This window comes from Paramacrobiotus metropolitanus, unplaced genomic scaffold (genome assembly GCF_019649055.1).
Source record: "Paramacrobiotus metropolitanus isolate TYO unplaced genomic scaffold, Prichtersi_v1.0 Parri_scaffold0000101, whole genome shotgun sequence".
In the NCBI taxonomy this organism is placed as follows: domain Eukaryota; kingdom Metazoa; phylum Tardigrada; class Eutardigrada; order Parachela; family Macrobiotidae; genus Paramacrobiotus; species Paramacrobiotus metropolitanus.
The window spans coordinates 294,524-315,652 of NW_026570321.1; the positions used below are offsets into that span (position 1 = coordinate 294,524).

Here is a 21,129-nt window from a genome sequence, read left to right on the forward strand (position 1 = left end):
AATAACATTGACGTCCATCAGCGGAAATTAAAACATCCCCCGACCGGCATTTTCCTGCTTTGGCGGAATATCAATGCTGGCTTGTTTTTACTGATTATGGCTAGCCGCTATTAGCGGGGTCAAACTTTTTAATAGTCTAGATTGAAAGCAAGTTTGAACAGTTAATCAGGCTTGAAACTGACCAGAATGCGGTTTTTATCAGTGCATCGTTTTCGGGCAGTGATGTGCTGAACAATAAGTGAATTGACTGTCGTTTTAAACTGAAAGCTCACTAAAACTATAATCGACGCGAACAAGCGCTCCGCAAAAGAAGCCAAACTTCCATAAAGATGGTTTTCGTGTTTCTATACCACTAAATTTCAATCTAATGATGTTTCTTTTTATTTTTATATTTTTGAAACACACAAACCGAATTACAATAGGTGGTGAACAGATTTACTACAATCACAAGACTATTTCTGGTTTTGATGTTAAGATTTGCCTTGGTCAAACTTTGTTGTATGCAGTTTTAAAGACTCTGTACACTGTGTACAGGGTATCTTTCTGGTATTTTTTTCTGATGTTTAGTTTCCACGTCATCTGCGACAATTATATTTGACATTTTAAGTTTTAACGGTGGGCTTTCGACAATATTTTTACCTCAACCAAAAAACACATCAATAATAATAAAACAAGCGTTCATAATAACCAGTTTGGTTCGGTGTTTTGAGATGAGATCTTTCCTGACACTCAAGAGAATTTGCGTTCCGGAAGCGGTGCGAAAGGTAAACTTTGACTAATCAGCAAAGTGAAAACATTTGTCTGACTTTATTTACCCGTATAGCGGAGAAAGGACGAAATCTGATTGGCCGTCTCATCTGCGTACATTAAACACCGATAAGACAACACACACACAGAGCACTGACGTCAGTCATGCCGCATCTACCAGTAGCGACGCAACTCAAGAGAGAAAGAGACAGGGATGCAGAAGAATGCCAGGGAGAAATAATGGCACGTACAGACTGCTGCAAATCACAGATTGGACATTGCCGGGCCGCATTGAACCGCCTTGTCCGCCGCGTGTTTGTATGTGTGTGGATTGAGCACAATACGTACGAGCGTCCCCAGAGGTACGGTCATGATTTAAATGCCCGCTACCAGTGCAAAGCGCCGCGTCACATATACCAATCACTTCCCTCCCGTTAATCTGTACATGACGCTGTTGCATCGTTCGTACTCAGCCAACAAGCAGCGTCGTTCGCCCAATCTCAAAGCACAACATTTCTTAACAAACCGTTTTGCATACACTGACGGACGGATTTGACGATCCCGCGCTCCACAATCTCCACGTATATACTGATTTGCGGGCTGTATATAATCCATCCTGCGGTATCATCATCCGTATGGTAAACACTTGGTCGGTCTGTCTCTCTCGCTGCTCTCTCTTTGATTGCGCCGCTGTACGGTAGCGGCCGCGCGCGCTCCAATCCGTGACCTTTAATCATTAAAACAATCGCATGGAGATCGACTCAACCACCTGACCTTTGCCTTGATTGCGGCTGCTTGTCAGCTGTGAACGGGAAGCGATTTATTATCGATAAGGAATATATTGGACGGGTATTGCATTTTGCGGAATATGGTGTCGAAATCGGGATTGATTAGTCCGGCGTCGAAGAGCGCCTTCCAGATGGTGATGCCGCGACCAGAACTGCTGGCAGGTAATAACCACACACACAGCAGCACCGTTGTGGCTGTCAATCGTTAGAATAAATCAGTTTGTACTTGCCAATTATGTGGCACGCAATAGTGTCTATACAGGGACAATGCCGATGCTTGGGAAAAATCAATGTAGAATGTAAATACATCCAAGATGCTGTTATGCAGGCGATGGGGCCGGTTGTGAGCTATTGTATTTGCTCAATCGGTGAAGAGTTAGATTATTAAAGAATATGTGCACTGGGTTGTATTTGCTGGTGTGTGATTTTACATATTCGGGTCCCCGCGAATGTTCGATTGACAGTGAGTTGTGTGTGTGTATTGTAGAAGCCTTCAAGGCGGCCAATCCCGGTCATCATTCAGCGGGCATGTTTGCACATTATCCCGGTATGCAGAGTGCCGCCGCGGCCAACTACTGGTGGCAACGCTTCCCAGCCAGCTTCATCAATCCGGCCGTGTGGCCCTTCATGTTTAACGCCGCGGCGGCCGTTAATTCCCAGATGCATGCGGCTGCCACGGTGCCGACCACGCCGGCCGTCCTGCGGTCTAATCAGCCTCCATTACATGCCGTACCGCATCCGCCTGCGCCCACGAAAAAGAGCCGGCAGGGCGGGAAGAAGAAAAAGAAGGCGCAAGTGGCCAAGTTCCGGTTTGAGGATCTGCCCAGGAATTTTGAGCACACGCCGTCAGATGGCAGTCAGAGCGGCGAGGAGACGCTGGAGCAGGCGGATAATGGGCCGCGGTCACGGTCGTCCTCGCCGGTGGGCAAAGATCCGGAGAATCGTAAGCGCATATTTCTCACTCGCAACTTGCACTTGCAACTGATAAATTCATAATATGTAGCAAATAGATACTCGTTTGATACTAGGGTTAGCAAATTTTTTAACGGTTTCTTTTGAAACTATGTAAAAATCGGTCATTATCCTCATACTGAGTGCACTTTTTGTTGACCTTTTTGAATCTGGAACAGAAGCCTGCAAAAATTATTCACAAAATGTTTTACCCATTGTCAGTACTTGCAAAACCTAATCGGTTCAGGATTTACAAATATCCAGATTGCTCATAGCACGTACTAATGATTTTCAATGCATTATCCCTTTTCGGTGTATTGATTTAGAAACTTCTGGGCTTACTAATTTTTTAAGTTTGCTTATTGTTTCCTTTGCGTCTACAAAAATAATGAATTCGAAAGCTGCAAAGAATCGTCCCTTGCAATTCCCTTATAAAGAATACGTTAGGTCAAATAAATTTTTTAACTTGTGCAGTGCTTTTGCGGAATCACGCAGAACAAAAGACAGCAAAAATAAAAACACCAAGACATAAAAAATGTCTTAGAAAACCACTTAGCTTTTGATACACGGTAGCAGGATTTTGATTGTTGCCTTAATTTTTATCGGTAGCTGCGACTGGAACTGTTTTATAAGTAAGCAAAAGAGCTACCGTCAATCCTGTTAATTTGAACTATGCTCGAAACACTGATTACGGATGCATTGTTTCTTAACAATAATATTATTTATCCTGCACACTGCCAGTATTCTTGCGTTGTTGATAAGGTCCATAGTTAACTATAACCTTATCGTCTTCGTCAACATTATAAAACCCTTAGAGCAAACCACCAAATTTTATCTAAGAAAATAATGTGGTAAGACAGTGTATTGTAATCACAATGCGCCGCTGTGTCTCCGTGCGCAGATGGTCATTGCATATCGAATTTTGCTATTGCGGGATCCCGGCTGCCCAGCAGCATGTGCATACACAGTGCATGTACGCAGAAATTGATTGATAACGCAATATTTTCGTACGTTAGATAATTGCACACTTACGTGCACGAAAGCATACCATACTTTCACGTATGCATGGTATATAGAAATACAAACTTAATTGTGTTCTGGTATGACACGTGACAAACCCATGAGGTTAAAGATTTAATCCTTTTTATTGATACATATTAGCGCGCAATGGTTTGCCACAAATTACCCAGAAAATTTGATAGATAATCAAGCTGATCGAATAATTAATAATTAAAAAGCGCATGGTGTGGCGCATATTTTTGAAGGCTGATCTAACCCGGACGCGCTGTCTGTTACGAAAAGTATACTAATATTCTATGCATCCTAAATTATAATCATTATGAATAATAGTAAAATATATAAACTGATTGCTCAGTGGTTTTTTCGGAGGATCAACCAGTTTAGCCAAGTACATCGTAACTTATTTTAAGTAAAATTTAAAACCACTGTATATGATGCATAATGCAAAATTGTACCAAAGCGTTACAGTTGCGTATGGTACCGTACAAATAAATTTGACAATTTGTGCATTAAGTTTGCTGTGCAGTTTAACATCGATATGATTACTTGAGCGAACAGTATTCAACATAATTATGACATGTAACATTTGTATGGATTATGTAACATTTGCGTCATTATACAGACATCTGCAAAGAGAAATCGGTTAGCGCCGATGAAACGGCTCCCAGCCCGCGTCCGTCATTCCCGGCACCCTCCACCACCCACCCTCCCTGGGCCCGCAACATGAACGGCATCTTCCCCTCCAACCCCGCCTTCTTCTGGCCTCCCCATTTGAACCCACCCCTGGAATGGAGGACCGCCGGCCCGCCCGCCTTATCCTCCCTACCTCTCCCCTTCCACCCGCCGGGCATGAACAAACTGGCCTCCCTCTTCCCACCACCCGGCATCCCTCCAGCGTACACTTTGGGCCGGCCCCGCTCGGTGACCTCAGCGGACTCCTCCCGTTCCCATTCGCCAGGCTGTGACGGTGTTGCACCGCTGCGCGGGGATCATCCTTATTCGTGCCAGAAGTGCGCCAAGCTGTTTAGTACCGTGCACGGCTTGGAGGTGCATGTGCGGCGGGCACACACCGGGAATAAGCGACCCTATGCGTGCCAGACGTGCAATAAGACCTTCGGACATGCGGTGTCGTTGACGCAGCACAATAAGGCCGTACACTGTCAGGAGCGGCAGTTCCAGTGTCATCAGTGTGGAAAGTGCTTTAAAAGGTCATCAACGCTCAGTACGCATTTGCTGATACATTCCAATACGCGACCGTACGCGTGCCCGTACGCGAATTGTGGGAAGAGCTTCCATCAGAAATCGGATATGAAGAAGCATACATATATCCATACCGGTAAGGTCATCACGTTTACGGAATGGGCCATGATTTTACCGTCTTTTCAATACTATACTTTCAATACTATATGCAAGTAGTATATGTAGTCCTTGCTTAGTCCTTAGACTCCTTACTAGTATATGTAGTCCATGATTAATTATTTTTCGTACGGCTTTTAAAACACAGTTTTTGTTAGTATAATCATGTACTGTATGAAATCGATACACGGTAGACGTCCGATAGAAAATTAAATAATCACTCGATTGTATCAAGAAAATTTCCAAAACAGAATTATTTTGTACAACAGGTGAAAAGCCTCACAAATGTACGGCTTGCGGAAAGGCCTTCAGTCAGTCCTCCAATCTAATTACGCATTTCCGGAAGCACACCGGCCAGAAACCGTTTGGCTGTTCGTACTGCGGACGCGCTTTCCAGCGGAAAGTTGACCTTCGTCGCCACCTGGAAACGCAGCATCCCTCCGCGCCCAAACTACCACCGGACCATCCGCACAACGTGCAGTCCGATCAGGACTAAAGGCAGATTAGCCGCAACCGGTGACAAATCGGAACGCTTTCCGATGCTCTTGAATTAGCGATCGCGAGCAGGGGTTGATGATGACCGCGGGATCTCATCTCTGGTCAAAATGTTCATTGGTCTCCTCCAAAGACGGTTTTATAGTTTGCAATATCTGTTATTACCAAGTTCATACTGTGTACGTACGATAGTATTGAGTCGAATCAAAAATGTGTGGATACCGAATTATGGCGGATAGAGAAAAATATACAGTATAACCTTATATGTACTCATATACCTGACTTAAAATAAATGCATTCTACCGAAGTGCGGCATGCCAGTTCATACCTAGACCTACACTTAATTGTTACCATCCTTGACGAATTAATGGAACTGCAGTATCACAGTAAACTGGCTTATTGTCGTTTCACGGTTGGGCCGGGTTGGCTACTGTAACTTAGACGCATTTAGGCAGGTGTATAATACTTTTTTAGAAGGGCTATCAAGAAGTGGTCAAAAACATTGAAAAATAAAGCTCATGAAATTTTGATCGAATCATACCAGCATATACAATGTATCAAAAAGCTAATCATCACTGTAAAGCAAACAAAAAACTGTACACGTGAATGCGTTGGACTGTCAAAACAGAGGTTATTCGGATCCGATCCAGCGGTATACTTTTATAAGTTACGACTGCTGCCAAAACACTTTGGCAGCGGCTTTCTGCAACGGAAGAAAATTGTGCTCTCGCGCAAAATCGAAGTATGCCAGTGCATTTTCCGCCCTGATGGAGTCCATCATCATCCGGACACATTCCGCACACAAATCCTGCATGTCGTACTTGTCGGCGACATTCCACAATTCCACCAGTTTACCGTCGGCTTGGAACGGCGCACGAGTGTAAGCGAACTGAATGACAATCTGCATCAGATCCACAGGGATGCCGTCAATCTTGCATATCCCGGAAGATGTCTCCTTCATACTGTTCTGGAACATGGCGGCAAATACAGGCGACTGAGCAGCCAAAATGGCTCGATGAACAGGAAACTCTTTTCCCTGGCAGACTATCTGGCAATCAGATAGCGTTCCTGATTGTAAGAGGTTTCTCAGATCAGCGCGATAGAAAGCGGCTTCCTGGGGCTCGTCCAACTGGATAACTAGCTGAGCATACAAACACAACCCTTGAACCAGGGAATAATGTTGTTGCTTACAATCCGAGTCTGACGAGTTATGCGTCTGTATTAGACCATTCAGAAAGCCCTGTGTCCTAGAAAACGAAAACTCCCCTTTCAGAGGCAATTGTTTCCATCCTGATGAGTCAATTCGTATAACCGAGACCATGTTATATGAAGTTCCTTCCGCATCCGCTCTGAAATTAAGCAGTAATTCGGGATCAAGATTGTGTACTTGCTACTGCGGCAAAACCGAAACATTCAGCCGTTTCGTTGCATCCCTTACCGAATTCGGCATTCCACGGTTAGAGTGTGCGCCGAGGTTATGTCAACAGAACGTCCTTTTGGAAAGATCGAAGCTGTTAAGGAATCAAAAAACTGATTCTGAATGCATTCCGGAGCAGTCAGTGAGACAATCCAAACAGACGAGGACATATCGAGAAATCTCGCACCAACATCGACGTTGATTTCCGCGGTGTATGTTCGTTTGCAACGAGTACTCCAAGCGTCACTGACGAACTGATCGGTCGGAATATTGTACTACTGTAGACCCAACATCGGGTTTAGAGATAATGGTGGAATTATCGCTGCCATGGCACCGCAGTTTGTTCCCTAAGTTAAAAACAACGAGAAAATTTAGCATTAATATTATGCGACTCCTGTGATCATGCCAAGATACTCGTAATATGGGGAAAAACAGGGATACCCACTGACCGGAAACGAGAGCAAGGTCTGTGAACGTGGATGCGTTGGAACCCTCCAGTCGCCAGCAGCCACAGAATACGGCCACTACGAAGCGAAACATCAAAGCGCGTTAATGCCGTTCGTTAAAACCAAGAAGTGTAAATACCGCTGTGGTCGGAATGGTGGCGAAATAGGGCACGGCCATCGAGGAAACAGTTATTCACTGTCGTACGCAACAGTAGCCTCGGTTTGCTTACAAATTAACTGGACGTTGTAAGTGACCGTAAACGGCGCAAAGATACTTGGGAATACACGCCATCCACAGTAACCAGCTAGGAACTCTGTTCCACCTAGACCAAATAAACGGTGAGCCAGCATACACCCAGTTACCTACTCAGAGGCTTACAGCAATCATCAAGAACGCCATGCCGGATCCGGTTGACCTTTTGCGTTCTTTGATAGCATGTGTAATTTCTTATGCCAGATACCAGGTGAAGATGCTTGCAGTAAGAGTGACACACAATGAAAACAAGGTAGCGGAGCCAATGTAACCTTTTAAAAAATGAAAAATGAACCAGGATAGCGATGTAGGTCATGCAGCATGATCGGAAAACATCGATTCATTCCATGATATTGTCTTTCAAAATGAGGTCACGCGCGTTCACATCGTAATGAATGGAAATTCGACGCAGAAATTGATAACAAATTTGTAAGCAAAGACGTTTCACTCAGTATGTCCTAAAGGCTTAGGCTTGCTATGGCTCCGCAAAGGTCACAATTGGTACAACTGTCAGCGCAGCCACGAAGGCAACGCACGCGGAGGCCGCAGCGGCAGCTTTCTTCAGATTATTTCATTTAAGTATGCCTTTCCTCGTTCGTTCATCAAAATATATGTTAGATACAGTTATTGAAAAACAAGAGTCGTGCTTAGAAGTACAAGACAAAAACAGCATGCTCGTTTGAGCGCAAGCACAACGGACAAAATTGAATTGCTGTCTTACAAAGTAAACTAGGTATATATTTTTGTTTAATAATAGCTGCGATTGTTTTTATCAGACGAAAATTGATAGTCCGGAATGCAGGGCATCGGAAAAGATATATCATTTCCGAACAGCTCCCAGAAGTTTGTTTCACAAAGTTTGTTGCCCAAACACCTTCGCGGCTTCGATTTGAAGTTTTTTCATTCCGTGATCGCGAGCGAAATCGAAATATTCCAGAGCGTTGTCCAGGGTGATAGAATGAAGCATTTTACGTTCGCATTGTCCACGAAGCTCTTTCATGTCGTACTTATCCGCGGCATTCCACAAGTCGATCAACATTCCATCAGCTGGAAAATGTTACCTTGTGTAAGCAAACTGAAGCATAGTTTGAAGAACCTTTGCCGTAATATCGCTAATCTTACACACTCCAGATAACTTTTCCACCATATGTCTTGAAACATTGCTGCAAAGACTGGCGACTGTGCAGTCAGAATGGCACGGTGGACGTGGAATTCCTCACCTTCACAAACTAGCATACAATCTGACAGCGTCTGCGAGTATAAGAGTTCCTTCAAACCGTGCGATAATGGGCAGCCGTACTGGGGTCCAGTTTCTTGATGACATTAAAGGTTAGGTTTACGAATACGCGGGACCCTTTCTTTAGATGATAGTGGTCGCGTCCACATGGAGCTCGATGATTGATTACTAGGCTTCGGAGGCTGCCTGGTTCTACCGGGTCCCATCCTGTCGGGCCAATTTTAATACCAAATGTTTCCGTGCTTCTGTAAGCCGCAGTACGTGGAGAAAAATTAGGAATGTTTACATACTTTGGCAACTTGTTTTTACGACCAATCAACTTACCTGACTTGGCAGTCTACAAATACGGATACAGGACTGCAGAGATCGGATTTGGCTCCCTGGGGATAAACAGAAGCGGTAACCGTTCCATCATAGTGCCCTACCACCAGCTCGCCAGTCCAAGTTGACGGTGGAATTTCCGGGTAGTTGGGATGTTCTCTTACGCAGATAGTGGCAGTATATTTATGATGCTGCACAAAGTCTTCTGTTGGCCTGGAAATAAATTCTCCACCGGAATTTTGTAATGCACAAATAGAGCTCCGAATTGGATACCGTATGAAACTGGCCCCGTAATGACATCAACGACATTTTTGCAGTGGAGGTCATTTTTGAGACACATAGTAGACGGGCACCGAGTAACAAACCCCACTTACAATTAGCATTGCAATCCTAAAGCCTACTTATTATTAGAACGTGCCGGTAAAAAGCGTTAACGAAAATAGTTGTGGTTGTAGTTGTGGTGTTAACGAAAATAGTTAATCGTAAGTTTTAGAAAAGTCAGTCTTCGACGTGCTGTAATGTAATGTCTAATTTTCTCGATATTCTGTTACGAGTATTACTTACCTAAAGTACATTAAGTGTTTCTCAAACGCTCAAACGTGCCACGAAAACATACGTGCGTGCGTGCGTGCTGATCTTGCTCCAGCTTTCTTGTGTGCTCCAGCTTTCTTTCTTGTGTGGAGTAATTTGTGGTTACTACGAATGCCCGGCTTTTTGTGGTTTAAATATTATTTTATTATTATGCATATGGTTTATGCTGCGTCAGCTTGTTATTTAATTTAATTTAATTCATTTATGCGGAAGTACGCGAAGGCAGTACTGATGTAATCATCTAATTTTACAATTTTCACAACTACATCACACAATTCAAGTCATCTATGCGAACAAATCAAACAAATCAAGTCATCTAAGCGAAGACTAACAAATCTAACAAAAGACAGTTACAATTCCACCGCGCCATGATCACCAGTTCTTGAATCTATTTCCCGCAAAACAAAACCGAAATCAAAACAACACCCAACACAATTCTCCTAATTCAATAATCTCACAATTCTCCTAATTCAATGCCTTATTGATTTCGGCAACAATAGCCATGATTTCCATGGCCTGGCTATTGTGGGACTCCTTGACCAATTTTATCAAGTTCGCAACGGAAGTACGGACTTTGTTGAACTTTTCCACATCGACGATCTTTTCGGTGCTATGCTGTTCAATGGATTTCATCAAGGCCGCCATGAGCGTTTTATTCTTCTCTTCAATTCCGCAATCTGTAGCATACCGTAAACCGCAAACAATTTTTCCAATAAAAATAGATAATCTATTTCAATAGATTAAGTACTCAGAAAGAATGCAAAAGGTAATCACATGAACGTCTGTAAAGATAATCTAATAAAACGCAGATCTACCAGCCTTAGATAATCTAAAAATCTGTCCTATGCTGAACGTGGCACAGCAATTTCTAACAAACCCGTGGTACGGCGTTATTTATAGTTTACTCACCTCTTTCCGCAGATATGTTATAATGGCCTCATAGTCCGTCAAGGCTGCACAAGCCGGTGCGAAAACCTTCTGGACCTCTTCAGGCAGTGCGGTGCCCATTTTTTTTGCAATGCCTTTCAAATCCTTAACGCCGTCAAGCGGCCTTTCCGCGGCCATCCGCGCCATCTCTTCGTGTTGGCCAACCCACGAGTCATGAAAAACAAGGAAACTCGGGTCGGGAGTTCCCGTTTCTCCTGAATCGTTGGACATCGCGAGGGCGTTTTCAGAAGAAGAGTCTAAGGCATACCAGTTAATTGGACTTGGGTGGGGGGGGGGGAAGATTCTCCATGATTCGCCATGAGTAGCCGAAAAACAGAAAAGTAAAAAAAAGAAAAGACACGCAGAAACACGCAGAAAATCCACACGCAGAAAATAGGAACACATTCGCAGGACGTTGTAATCACAAAATGGAAGCAAACACAAAGTATTAGCCATTGCGTTAAAGCGCACAACGCAGCGATTGCACTTTGCACCAGTGCACGTATCAAGTTGCACGCCTGCGCGTGCCTGCGTGTGTTTGCAAGCTCGGCAGTTAGTTGGTTTACAATCGATGTACACAAAAAAGGGAAAAACCCAGAACAGAACTCTTACGAATTTTAGCCGAACGATTTGCTTTCAGATTTCCATCAAGTATAGAGAGAGTGTGTCGTATTGTGTAGTCCGAAATCGGAAATCTGAAGTCGGAAATCGAGATTTGAGCGATGGATCGACGTGCCAATAGTATCACCGAAATCCGTGTGGCCTGTTTTATTCGCCAAGCTCGTGCGCGGCAGGAGCTATATCTGCGGATGGGACAGAAACGGGTACGTATTTTTGAAATAGCTATTGCTCATATGTTTCCATAGATGCCTTGTGTGGAAAATCGGTCGTATTGCAGATTGAACAACGAATTAAAAACCATGACGCCTTTGCGGCCAAAGTGAAAGAAGTGTGCGAACATAGTGCTGCGGTTCTCGCTAAGAATCGTCCAAACGTGCGGGAATAGAGTGCCCTGGTTCTGGAAAAGAGGACGCCGTTTAGACTCTCATTTTCGTCATGTGTAAGTTAAGGCAACAGAATCGGCCCTTGTGTTTTACTTTGTTTTAGTTTTGTTACGGTGTCACAGTATAAGTGTCTAAATCAATGTTTGCTTCGTTGCGAGCTACTGGAGCATGGCAATAAACGCGTAACGACAAATTTGGTTTTACGATTATCGACTAATGTTAATTGGCCAAATGATAATGAAAACAACAATGCACAAGCTTAACGCTCAATTATATCGGATAATAAAGGACGTCTAGAACCGTATGACGCATATATTAACGAAATAATATCCTGTACTATTCTGTGCTGTAGCACCAGAGTAGTGTGGCAAATCTAGATACTCTAGCATAGCTAGAAAATCTACAGTTTGTCCTAGTTTATGACCAATAAATCATCTAATTGTTTAGATCCTCTAAAATACAGAAACTGAAAAGACTAGATTATCTAGCAGCTGTACATCGACTGTGCTTTAGGAATCTGTTTCGGTTCAGCTGGTGTGGTCCGTCCTGTGCACTCACCGCAGTAAATCTACCTATTATAGATTATTTCATTTTATGAGATGATCTTTCATCAGAGCGCAACACCGTACGGATCTGTAATACGACAGGCAAAACGCCGTTTTGGCTGTCCGATAATATACTGAACATAGTAACGGACGAGGTTTAGATTCAGATGATCTACATAAAAAACCTACATAAACTAGTACAGATCTACATAAACTGCGTGAAGCACACATGGAAGTTCATCAAACGGCTCAAAAGCTCAGTCATAAACATAAAGCTCAGTCATAAAACTCGATCATAAAAGTTAAGCACCCAAGGTTTCCGTGTCAGCCTAAACCTGGCCAAAGACATGACTCCAATCCACTTCACCCTTGTCACGGTTACATCCAACATCGTCCGGCAGTCTGCGGCTGTCAATTGCCATCAGTTTCCCGTCGAACGTCTAACTCTTCGTCACCGGTGGGCCATTCTGCGTGGTCAGCTTCAGTCGCCGTAAGTGATGGCGGGATCTTCCCAACTAAGAGTTGGTGTTTCAGTGTTTGCTTTAGAGTAACCGTGATTTCCACAAACCGTACGCGCCTGGAGTGTTCAGTTCCAGAAACGACTATGCTTTTGTGGTTGTAGCTATATTCGTTACCATCGAGGCGTCGGTAATTGGCATAGTCAAATGTTCGGTTGCCAGAGCTGAAGCGTCGACCTCTTCATTGTGTGTCAATACCTGGGGCCCGTTGGAAGGTTTCAATTGATCAACGACATAGTACTTTTTCAGAAATCGCGGCTCCTCCTGACACGCGCTTTTTTGCGGTAGCCACAGTAGCTTGGCAAATCTTAGCGTCAGCGGTTCAAGACGTACGAGAAAATCCTGGAAACGAACGCTATATAATGTTCTGCTAAATATGTCTGTAATCGATATCTAAATAGCAGACAATCGATTATCTAAATACAAATAGAAACAAATATGAATCTAGGTATTGCAGATGATCTATATCATAGCTGTCCATCATGCCTACTAGCGTTAAATCAGGTAGCACAGGCTTCGCACTGGTTTCCACACTTGCTGTTGGCGACTGCTTTTGGGTAGCGTTATCTTTGTTCGCAATTCCCTCTCGAACTGCACTCTGCAAAAAGCGGGAAACTTACAAGAACGAAACTGAATTCCAAAGGCGAAGCTATAAGAGCCGCCCTACCTTTGCCCTCGACTTGCCCACGTTTGCAGGTTGACGAGACTTTTGCGTTCGCGTGCGCGCTTTCTCACCCTGCCAAAGTCATACGTTTTAATAAACCGTCAATAAACCAAAAAGAAAGTCTACCTCAGCTGTACGTTTAAACTATTGTGTAAATACTGATTTCCCATAAAAACCATAAAACATAGAATACCCATAAAACACCGAACCGTATCTAATAAATGATTTCACTAAAAACCGAGATCAGTCATGAAAATCGTGCAAACTGTCAGCGTGAAAATGTCGGTTTGTTCGAAATAGATTACCTAAACAGAACAGACTATGAAGTATGAACTGACACACGGTTATCTAACAGAAGTTTGCACATGTGCAGTGCACATGTGCATCCACGAGTGCGCCACGCCCAACAGTTCCAATGGGCGATGCTTAGTTACACCCTTTGCGCAGTATCGATCGTGACGTTGATTTCAGTTTTGGATCTTCGTTTTGTCTCCGGTTATTTTTGAAGCTTTGGTTTTTGAAAGGCTTGACAGAGCTTTCGTTTTCGTAATCCAGATTTGGCATCGTAAATGACATCACAGTAAATCCAGTATCTGCCGTAGCACTGCGCGATGTCTGACAGTCGATCATTTTGCGCGGGGGATCTTATCTTGACGTGTGAGCCATGGGTCTGGGGATTCGACCAGAAAGCCTATGCGACGCACTGTGCGCACTGTTTTCAGGAAAAGAAGGAACTGGCGATATGCTCGGGCTGCCAGCTACACCGCTACTGCAACAAAACGTGCCAAGTGAGCTCAGTATTCTGTGGTTTGCCTTGCTATGCTGCAGTTGTATTAGTAGCCGATTTTAGTAACGTTGCAGAGAGCGCCATTCTCAAGTTTTTTTATTAATTTTCCAGGTTTCTGACTGGAAAACGGAGCACAAATTCGAGTGTGCCATGCTGAAAAAGTTAGGCGGTAGAATGAAATCGCTAAATGTGTCCATCGACTCCATGAACTTTTCCGGGTCCCGTCCCTTGGATCTTATGGCAAAGACTGCATGCAAAATAAAGGTACAGCTTAAAAACCGCAGGTAATTATAATGTATTATAATGACCGATTTGTATAAAAATGGGTTGCATGCTCCGCTTTACGGGCAAGTAGTTTCCATACGTAGTTTCCATACGTAGTTTCCATACATTTCCGTAGCAAATTTCTTCGCTGCTACCTTTAGTAAATGTAATCTAAATGTAGATGTATTTAGTCTACCTAAGAATAAACGAAAGAGATAAGCTATTGTAATTAGTCGCTACATTAGATCATCTAAATCTGATATTTAAATCTAGTTAGACTAGATCATCTAAATTACGGTGCTTTTTAACGTCACTTCTTCTTAGCGTAACGCCACGATGAATCTCGGTGAGCTGGGGCCAGTATCAGCTGTCGACATTTTGCGCTTGTTTCCCACATACGAAGCCGTTGCCACCAGTCGAGAGTCAGCGTAAGTCAAAAAACCAAAAGCATTTTCAGTTTTCGGCAGTCTGTTTTTTACTTTGAGATTATAGATTTCTGCCTAGCACTTACGATTTTCCGCACTTTATTTCTGTTTTTTGTGTTTTTTTGACATTTTAAATTCATTCTGATCATTATGCTTGACGAAGTGTAATTTATTGTATTGTATTGTATTGGTTTAAAGAAACCGTAAAGATCACGGCGTGGATTGTCCCACTAGCGATTTTATCGGAACTATGAAGTCTTTCTTGGGCCTTTCTTCGTCCGAATTCTCCGAATACTACAATATAGCCGGCCACAACGCTCTGGCCATGTTCGACATACTCGGCACGCATCATCCCTTTGGTCACGCGCTGTATCCTCAAGCACCTTTCCGGGCCATGACGCCGGCATGCTGGGATGTCAATGTGGTGTTGAATTTTGTGGGGCGGCGTTTAGTTATCCATGCCACTCAGGATATTCCCAACTATACCGGGCTTCACAATGTAAGTGCCGACCACCGATACAGTCTTGGAGTCGGTCGAGAAACCTGCTGTACTCTGTATGTGTAGATCGGCATGACAGACCTACAGTGTGGTCTTGTACAGACTCTGCATATGCAGTGCTAGGACGTCTTACAATCAGCTTTGTGTTTATCAAAGTATCACGTCCATGATAATATTATGATGAGTACGGAAATGCATTTGGAATTTGGATCGCCGATAAAAGACTTAGCAATCGAAATTATGGCGGGCGACTGCCATGTGTGTAACAATGTTAAAAATTCCTCTGAGTTAAAGTTCGCAGTCGGTACAATTTGAATTGTCCTGGTACGGTACTGGTTAGTGGTCACTCGTCTTGCCCCAGATGAAATGGTGTCAGCCCAAAATGATTCCACTCCGTGTACATGTGCCGGGACTTTAGTGTTAGACGCGGCTTTGCGCTTTCCTGCCTGTTTAGCAGGCTGCGACGGCCGGGGTATTCGCCAAACGCCATCAACAAATACCGGCCAAAACTTTTCATCCGGCATTTCCCATTCTTTAAACGTTTGTTCCGTAAAGAGCTCTGGGTAAGCATTCAACCAGCGGATCGCATCTACCTTTTTCCTTGGATTCCATTTTCTCCATGGAGTCAAAGGCCGGTACATACGCTTGATCGTTTCTGGATGCGGTAATCGCCAGGTGTGAAACTGAAGATTATCTTCACTTGACTTGCCACGTTTCTTGTTTTTCTTTTTCCGTTTTGGAGGGACCACTCCGGTCTTTCGACATAATTTGCTGCCACGATATTTCTCATTAGGACTTGCGCTGGTCATCTGGGTATTGTTGGGTTGTTGACCAGTATATTTCTCTTCAGCAGAACCGGCACTGCTAACGAAATTATCTATATCATCTGCTAGCATTTGCTCCACATCACGCATGTCGTCGCACCGACTGTCCGTTTTGAAACTTGCGTTAGTCTCTTGAAAACCGGCACCTACAGTATCAATTTTCGGTTGCCGGCCTTTGAGCAGCTTACTGAAAAACGTTGATCCAGTATGCATTGGAACACTGGTTATAGGACTCATTTCTGTGGAAGCTGAGGGACTAAGACGTCGCTTTGGCTCGCTTTCCGGCGTCCGCTCTCGCCAACGGACAATTTTTCGAGAGTGACCACTTCTCCGTGTTGCAGCTTGCTGCGAATCCCGATTATTCATCGTATCTTCCGTCTCAGACTGGGAGCACCATGTCAAAGATTCTCCGTCGAGCTGGTGATTACGGGTTCCCAGGTTCGTTTCGTCCGCGGAGTTTTGGCTTTCAGATTCTCCGCTTTGCGGGATATTCCCTCCGGCACACGGTGGTGATGAAGAGGCAGTCGATTCCACTAGCTCTGAGCGACTGGCTGGTGCACGCTCCTGTAACATCATCATTTGGCATTCCATGATCACAGAAACATGCGAGATGTCTCGCTTTTTTTCGATTGCACGCACACGCCAGCTGCTTGCCAAAGTAACGCAGCGAATAATATCATATCACAATCAGTAAACCTTCAAAATCAGAGGAAATACAAAACATCCGTAAATATTGCATACAATTCTAACAAACGTATTGCAATCCAATGCGGCGCGCTAGTGCAATGGCGAACTTAAGTATTGTCAATGCATCTGATGCTGCCGTAAGAATCCAAGTGGTACGTACAATTGTAGACTCATGCATGTCGGCATGCGCATTGCAAGAACTGCAACTGGAGGAAATGGAATGTACTTAACAAGATGCATTTGCCACATGCGTTATGATGCATACTCCTATTTTGTCAATTGTGTAGCCCAGTGCCGGTTGCGTTGCCGGTTAGGCGATCAGTTTCTATAAATAATAGGTGTACGCCGCTCGATTAATAACAGAAGAGATCCTCAGATCGATGATGTGATTATCACATGTGTGCGCTGGAAGCGTGCTTACGATTTACGATAAATAACAATAATATCATGTACTTATTAGTTATTTTGTTCGTCCAGCACAGTAGACTTCACAAAGGGGGCAAGACCATTACCCACCCATACTTCAACTGTGCATGGCGCTATCGGCTGTTCTTTTTACCAGAAAGTCCAGTGCCACCTTTACGAAGTCAATTGTAAACTGCGAATCTTGTAATAATTTTTGTTTCCAGTGCATTGCTTTTTGAATATTGGTTTCGCTTTTCACTTTTCGAGCAGTAAACTTACAAATTAGAGGCATGAAGTAACGCTAACCTTACTCTGTTTCGTCGCCGTGCAGGATTGTAATCGTAGTACCATAACATTTACATTTACATAGTAACTTTGGAAAACTTTCATGTGCAAGGGTTGAAACTGCACATCTTTTCAAGTGAATATGTTTTCCAAGCATGTAAGTCTTCTACTTTTTCGGAAGAACGTGTGCTCACTTAACCCGCGCAGTGGACCCCGTAAGTCATTCATATCTTTTCCACCGGATGTTGGGACCGCAAACCGCATTTATTGCGATCCGTAGAAGTGCCCGCAACAATCAGCTGGTTAGTGGCTATAGAATGCAAGCTAGTCATCTGATTACAGTATACAAATGATATTAACACTTGTTGTGAGCGACGATGCTCAAAACCACGGGGCTTAACGCAAAGGTCACTTTACCACGTCACTTCTCACATACTGTAATTTGCCAATGGCGCAGTCATTTTGGCATAAGAACATTTTGTCGTACAAAGAAATTGTGGCCATTTCCGTAACAAACAACAGACATCCGTACTGCAGGAATGCCAGTGCAGATTCAGGTAACACCAAACGGAGCAACCTTCTGTGGCATCATCGGTGCCCTTCCGTAACAGACAGAGACCCAGTTTACGTTTTGGATGAGTTAAGATACCTTCGCGCCAATTAAAGTGTTAAGGATGGCATCCAGTTTCTTCCCTTCGATGCAGTTGGAATTTCTATTTTTCGGTGCATGAAGCGATTATTGCTGTATGTATATGTTTCCAACTTTTATATAAATTGAACAGTGTCAAGAGCCGAGACAGCTTTAGGCTCTTAATACTCACTAACACGTCTGCAAACAGATGCGGCGTACTTCTTTAGATGCTCGTGCACCAAGTTCGCCATCGCGCTGCTGCATTATTGTGTATTAAGTATTCATAACGTTTTCAAGTAACTTAGCTCTGCCACATACAATGGACGACAAAAAGAAGTTGAACCGGTCAGTCGGTCCGCGGTTCATTAAATAACCTCGCAACGACACGCCACCAGTAAAACTTGGAAGCCTACTCACTTTCTTTGCATGCTACTTTCAGACGCTCGCGCTCCGTGAATATCGAAGTGCAACTACGCTAATTGCATATCAGAAGGTGAAGAAAAAAATTCTTAACTTTTTGATGCTAAACATGTGGCTGTTTATGGCGAACAGCACAAATTCTAGCCATTTTGCTTTCTCATAGACTTAAGCATAGCTTGCAAGCCAAACGGTTTTACACACAGATCCTATGCTGTGCCTACGAGAAAGCAAAATGGCTAGAATTTGTGCTGTTCGCCATAAACAGCCACATGTTTAGCATCAAATTGAGCGTCTGAAAGTAGCATGCAAAGAAGGTGAGTAAGCGTCCAAGTTTTACTGGTGCCGTGTCGTTGCGAGGTTATTTTTGAACCGCGGACCGACTGATCGGTTCAACTTCTTTTTGTCGTCCATTGTATGTATTCATACCGTGCATACGTACAATTTTTTTCCTTGAATTTCGAAGGCCCACTGATTAGTAATCAGTGATTACTTATGCGCTGATATTACTTATGTAGCAATGTGTCTCTATGTAAAATGCATTTGTTAAGTAGCTAAAATAGCTGGACTGTCATGGAAGCGGTGATTAGTAAACACAAATTATTGATGTTCCAGGACTGCCTGCCATCTAGCCATTCAGATCTACCCGAAATGATTGCTGCTTCCCCACCACAGCATATCGCAGAGAATGTACCACAAAGTGGAGAATCTGGTAGCCAAAACTACGCAAATGAAGCGGGCTTGTGTACCCAAGAGCAGCTCAAGAGAGAAACGTCACCTTGGTATTCCCGATTTGGATCGGAGGATGTGATTAATAATACTGATTTACAGCAAGATGCGACAAAGCAAAATTCATATTTTCCACCGCCGGAATGCACGCCCGAATTGATGCCGGAAGTTGGACGAAACGGAGGTGGAGCTTTTTTAGCTTGCAAAGAGGAAAACTTGGAGACTAGTCTCCCTGTACATAACAGGACAACCTTTTTCAGCGCTCTTCTCAAAGACCGACAATCGGGAAGTGATTCTGTGGATGCCGATTCTCAACAGTTTAACGAACTTTTCAGAATAAAGGATCTGTGCGATTCTGAACGTGATGTGAATCCAATGTTAGCAGATGGCATCGTTAATAATAATGATGGTCGTGAAATAGAATACGCACTGCATACGGAAAAGCTTAATGATCAACCAAATAACGCCGAATTATTTAGTCCAAATCTTCCAGAAACGGATAGCAAAATCGAAATATCCCGAGAAATATTATGGGTTCCTAAGAAACGAAAAAGCGTAAGAAAGAGGCATGGAGACTCAACTATTGCAGGGAGTCAACTACTGAGGAATGATGAGTCCACTATTAAGGATCTGGAGTTTTACCCCGGGCAGTTTAGGTATCCGGAAATGTGTAAGCATCTTCGTCGTCCCACGAGTACATGGAAAAAGTGGGAAATTAAGGAGAAGGTGGATGCGATTCGCTGGTTGAAAGCGTACCCGGAACACTTTACGGAAGAAACGCTAAAGGAATGGGAAATGCCGGACGAACGGTTTTGGCCGGTTTTTGTTGATGGAATTTGGCAGTGCCCTCGACAGCCGATATGTGGTAAACCGATAGGAAAGGGCAAAACCGAGTACCAAACTCTGAAAATTGCAGACAGTGTGGACTCAACTTGTAGTGACACCAGTTCATCTGACTCTGAAGCAGAACAGGGAGTTGCAGAATTTCAGGTGTGATCCAGCGATTCGTCGTATACTGTACACATAATGTAATTTACATGAGGATCTTTACAGTTTTAAATGAAATCGATCATCTTAATTTTCGGAAAGTGTTGTGGCACTCATTGCTGCAATCAGAGTGATATACAGTAATTAAACAGATACTCCCATTTTTTGTAGAATACGAAACCTGTGGCAGGCGAAAAGACAGATCAGCTGCCGGTTTACCGGAAACCAGTCAGTCTCCGGGACGCAGTTCTGTAGCTGTTCAACAACATAGCGTACATTTCACAACAGGCAGTCGGTGCAAGCGCAACCGTGATGCGGATGAAATGTTAGAAGGTGTACGCCAACATACACCAGCGCTCCTTAAAAGACAAAAGAGCAAAAAGGAAAACACGCAGGAAACGGAGACTTTTCAATAGTACGCACCGCACCCAGAGCAAAAGCGTTTTCGTCGTTTATCACCTACAACTGCATGGCCAAAGTGGACTATGAATATGAAGGTGCTTGCGGTTCGCTGGTTAAAAGCGTTTCCCGAGCAGTTGAGTGACGAGACGGTAAAAGCGTGGGAAATGCCGGACGAAAGATTCTGGCCGGTTTTTATTAACGGCGGTTGGCAGATTCCTGGTCAGGCGCCGTCTGCTGAACCGACAGAAAAGGATAATATCGCGTCTGGAACACCGAAAGACGCGCAACATGCGGAAGCATTTGGGACTTATGTCATTTCCGTTCAAGTTAAGCAGAGTGTTACAAAATTGCAGGTGCGGTAAATATTGCACTCATGCACACATTTAAGCGGTTCAACGATTATGGGTCAATCCACACAGGGTATATACTTATACGAGTATCGTTGAAAGAAAAATTTAATATAAGAGTTAAGAAAAGTTAAGCCGGTTATTCAAGTATCTTAATGCT

The 21,129-nt window shown here is 43.7% G+C and overlaps 4 protein-coding genes and 1 long non-coding RNA gene across 5 annotated transcripts; 4 read left to right on the forward strand and 1 right to left on the reverse strand.

The window, feature by feature from the left end:
- The first annotated feature begins 964 nt into the window (after positions 1–964).
- LOC129597209 (zinc finger protein Gfi-1b-like) lies at positions 965–5,656 on the forward strand. The gene is made up of 4 exons (XM_055494677.1): positions 965–1,697; positions 2,023–2,478; positions 4,129–4,842; positions 5,132–5,656. Exons 1-4 carry the CDS (start codon positions 1,616–1,618, stop codon positions 5,356–5,358), a joined length of 1,479 nt encoding a protein of 492 aa, XP_055350652.1. The 5' UTR covers positions 965–1,615; the 3' UTR covers positions 5,359–5,656.
- A 368-nt stretch (positions 5,657–6,024) lies between these two features.
- LOC129597195 (speckle-type POZ protein B-like) lies at positions 6,025–6,678 on the reverse strand. The gene has a single exon (XM_055494662.1). It carries the CDS (start codon positions 6,676–6,678, stop codon positions 6,025–6,027), a length of 654 nt encoding a protein of 217 aa, XP_055350637.1.
- A 4,450-nt stretch (positions 6,679–11,128) lies between these two features.
- LOC129597213 (uncharacterized) lies at positions 11,129–11,746 on the forward strand. The gene is made up of 2 exons (XR_008691539.1): positions 11,129–11,373; positions 11,448–11,746. It is a non-coding gene; the product is annotated as an uncharacterized LOC129597213 (long non-coding RNA).
- Positions 11,747–13,891: 2,145 nt separating this feature from the next.
- On the forward strand, positions 13,892–15,464 carry LOC129597196 (uncharacterized). Its single transcript, XM_055494663.1, has 4 exons — positions 13,892–14,068; positions 14,179–14,331; positions 14,656–14,759; positions 14,955–15,464. Exons 1-4 carry the CDS (start codon positions 13,892–13,894, stop codon positions 15,319–15,321), a joined length of 801 nt encoding a protein of 266 aa, XP_055350638.1. The 3' UTR covers positions 15,322–15,464.
- A 3,475-nt stretch (positions 15,465–18,939) lies between these two features.
- LOC129597167 (uncharacterized) lies at positions 18,940–20,927 on the forward strand. Its single transcript, XM_055494623.1, has 2 exons — positions 18,940–20,223; positions 20,392–20,927. Exons 1-2 carry the CDS (start codon positions 19,078–19,080, stop codon positions 20,473–20,475), a joined length of 1,230 nt encoding a protein of 409 aa, XP_055350598.1. The 5' UTR covers positions 18,940–19,077; the 3' UTR covers positions 20,476–20,927.
- The last annotated feature ends 202 nt before the right edge of the window (positions 20,928–21,129 follow it).

Excerpts from the sequence above, each read along its gene's own strand:
- LOC129597196 (XM_055494663.1), top strand. The coding sequence starts at position 13,892 with ATGTCTGACAGTCGATCATTTTGCGCGGGGGATCTTATCTTGACGTGT. Across the intron at positions 14,069-14,178 it reads ACTGCAACAAAACGTGCCAA|GTTTCTGACTGGAAAACGGA; the intron begins GTGAGCTCAGTA and ends TTAATTTTCCAG. Across the intron at positions 14,332-14,655 it reads AGACTGCATGCAAAATAAAG|CGTAACGCCACGATGAATCT; the intron begins GTACAGCTTAAA and ends ACTTCTTCTTAG.
- LOC129597195 (XM_055494662.1), bottom strand. The coding sequence starts at position 6,678 with ATGGTCTCGGTTATACGAATTGACTCATCAGGATGGAAACAATTGCCT.
- LOC129597167 (XM_055494623.1), top strand. The coding sequence starts at position 19,078 with ATGGAAGCGGTGATTAGTAAACACAAATTATTGATGTTCCAGGACTGC. Across the intron at positions 20,224-20,391 it reads AGGGAGTTGCAGAATTTCAG|AATACGAAACCTGTGGCAGG; the intron begins GTGTGATCCAGC and ends CATTTTTTGTAG.
- LOC129597209 (XM_055494677.1), top strand. The coding sequence starts at position 1,616 with ATGGTGTCGAAATCGGGATTGATTAGTCCGGCGTCGAAGAGCGCCTTC. Across the intron at positions 1,698-2,022 it reads GCGACCAGAACTGCTGGCAG|AAGCCTTCAAGGCGGCCAAT; the intron begins GTAATAACCACA and ends TGTGTATTGTAG. Across the intron at positions 4,843-5,131 it reads GCATACATATATCCATACCG|GTGAAAAGCCTCACAAATGT; the intron begins GTAAGGTCATCA and ends TTTGTACAACAG.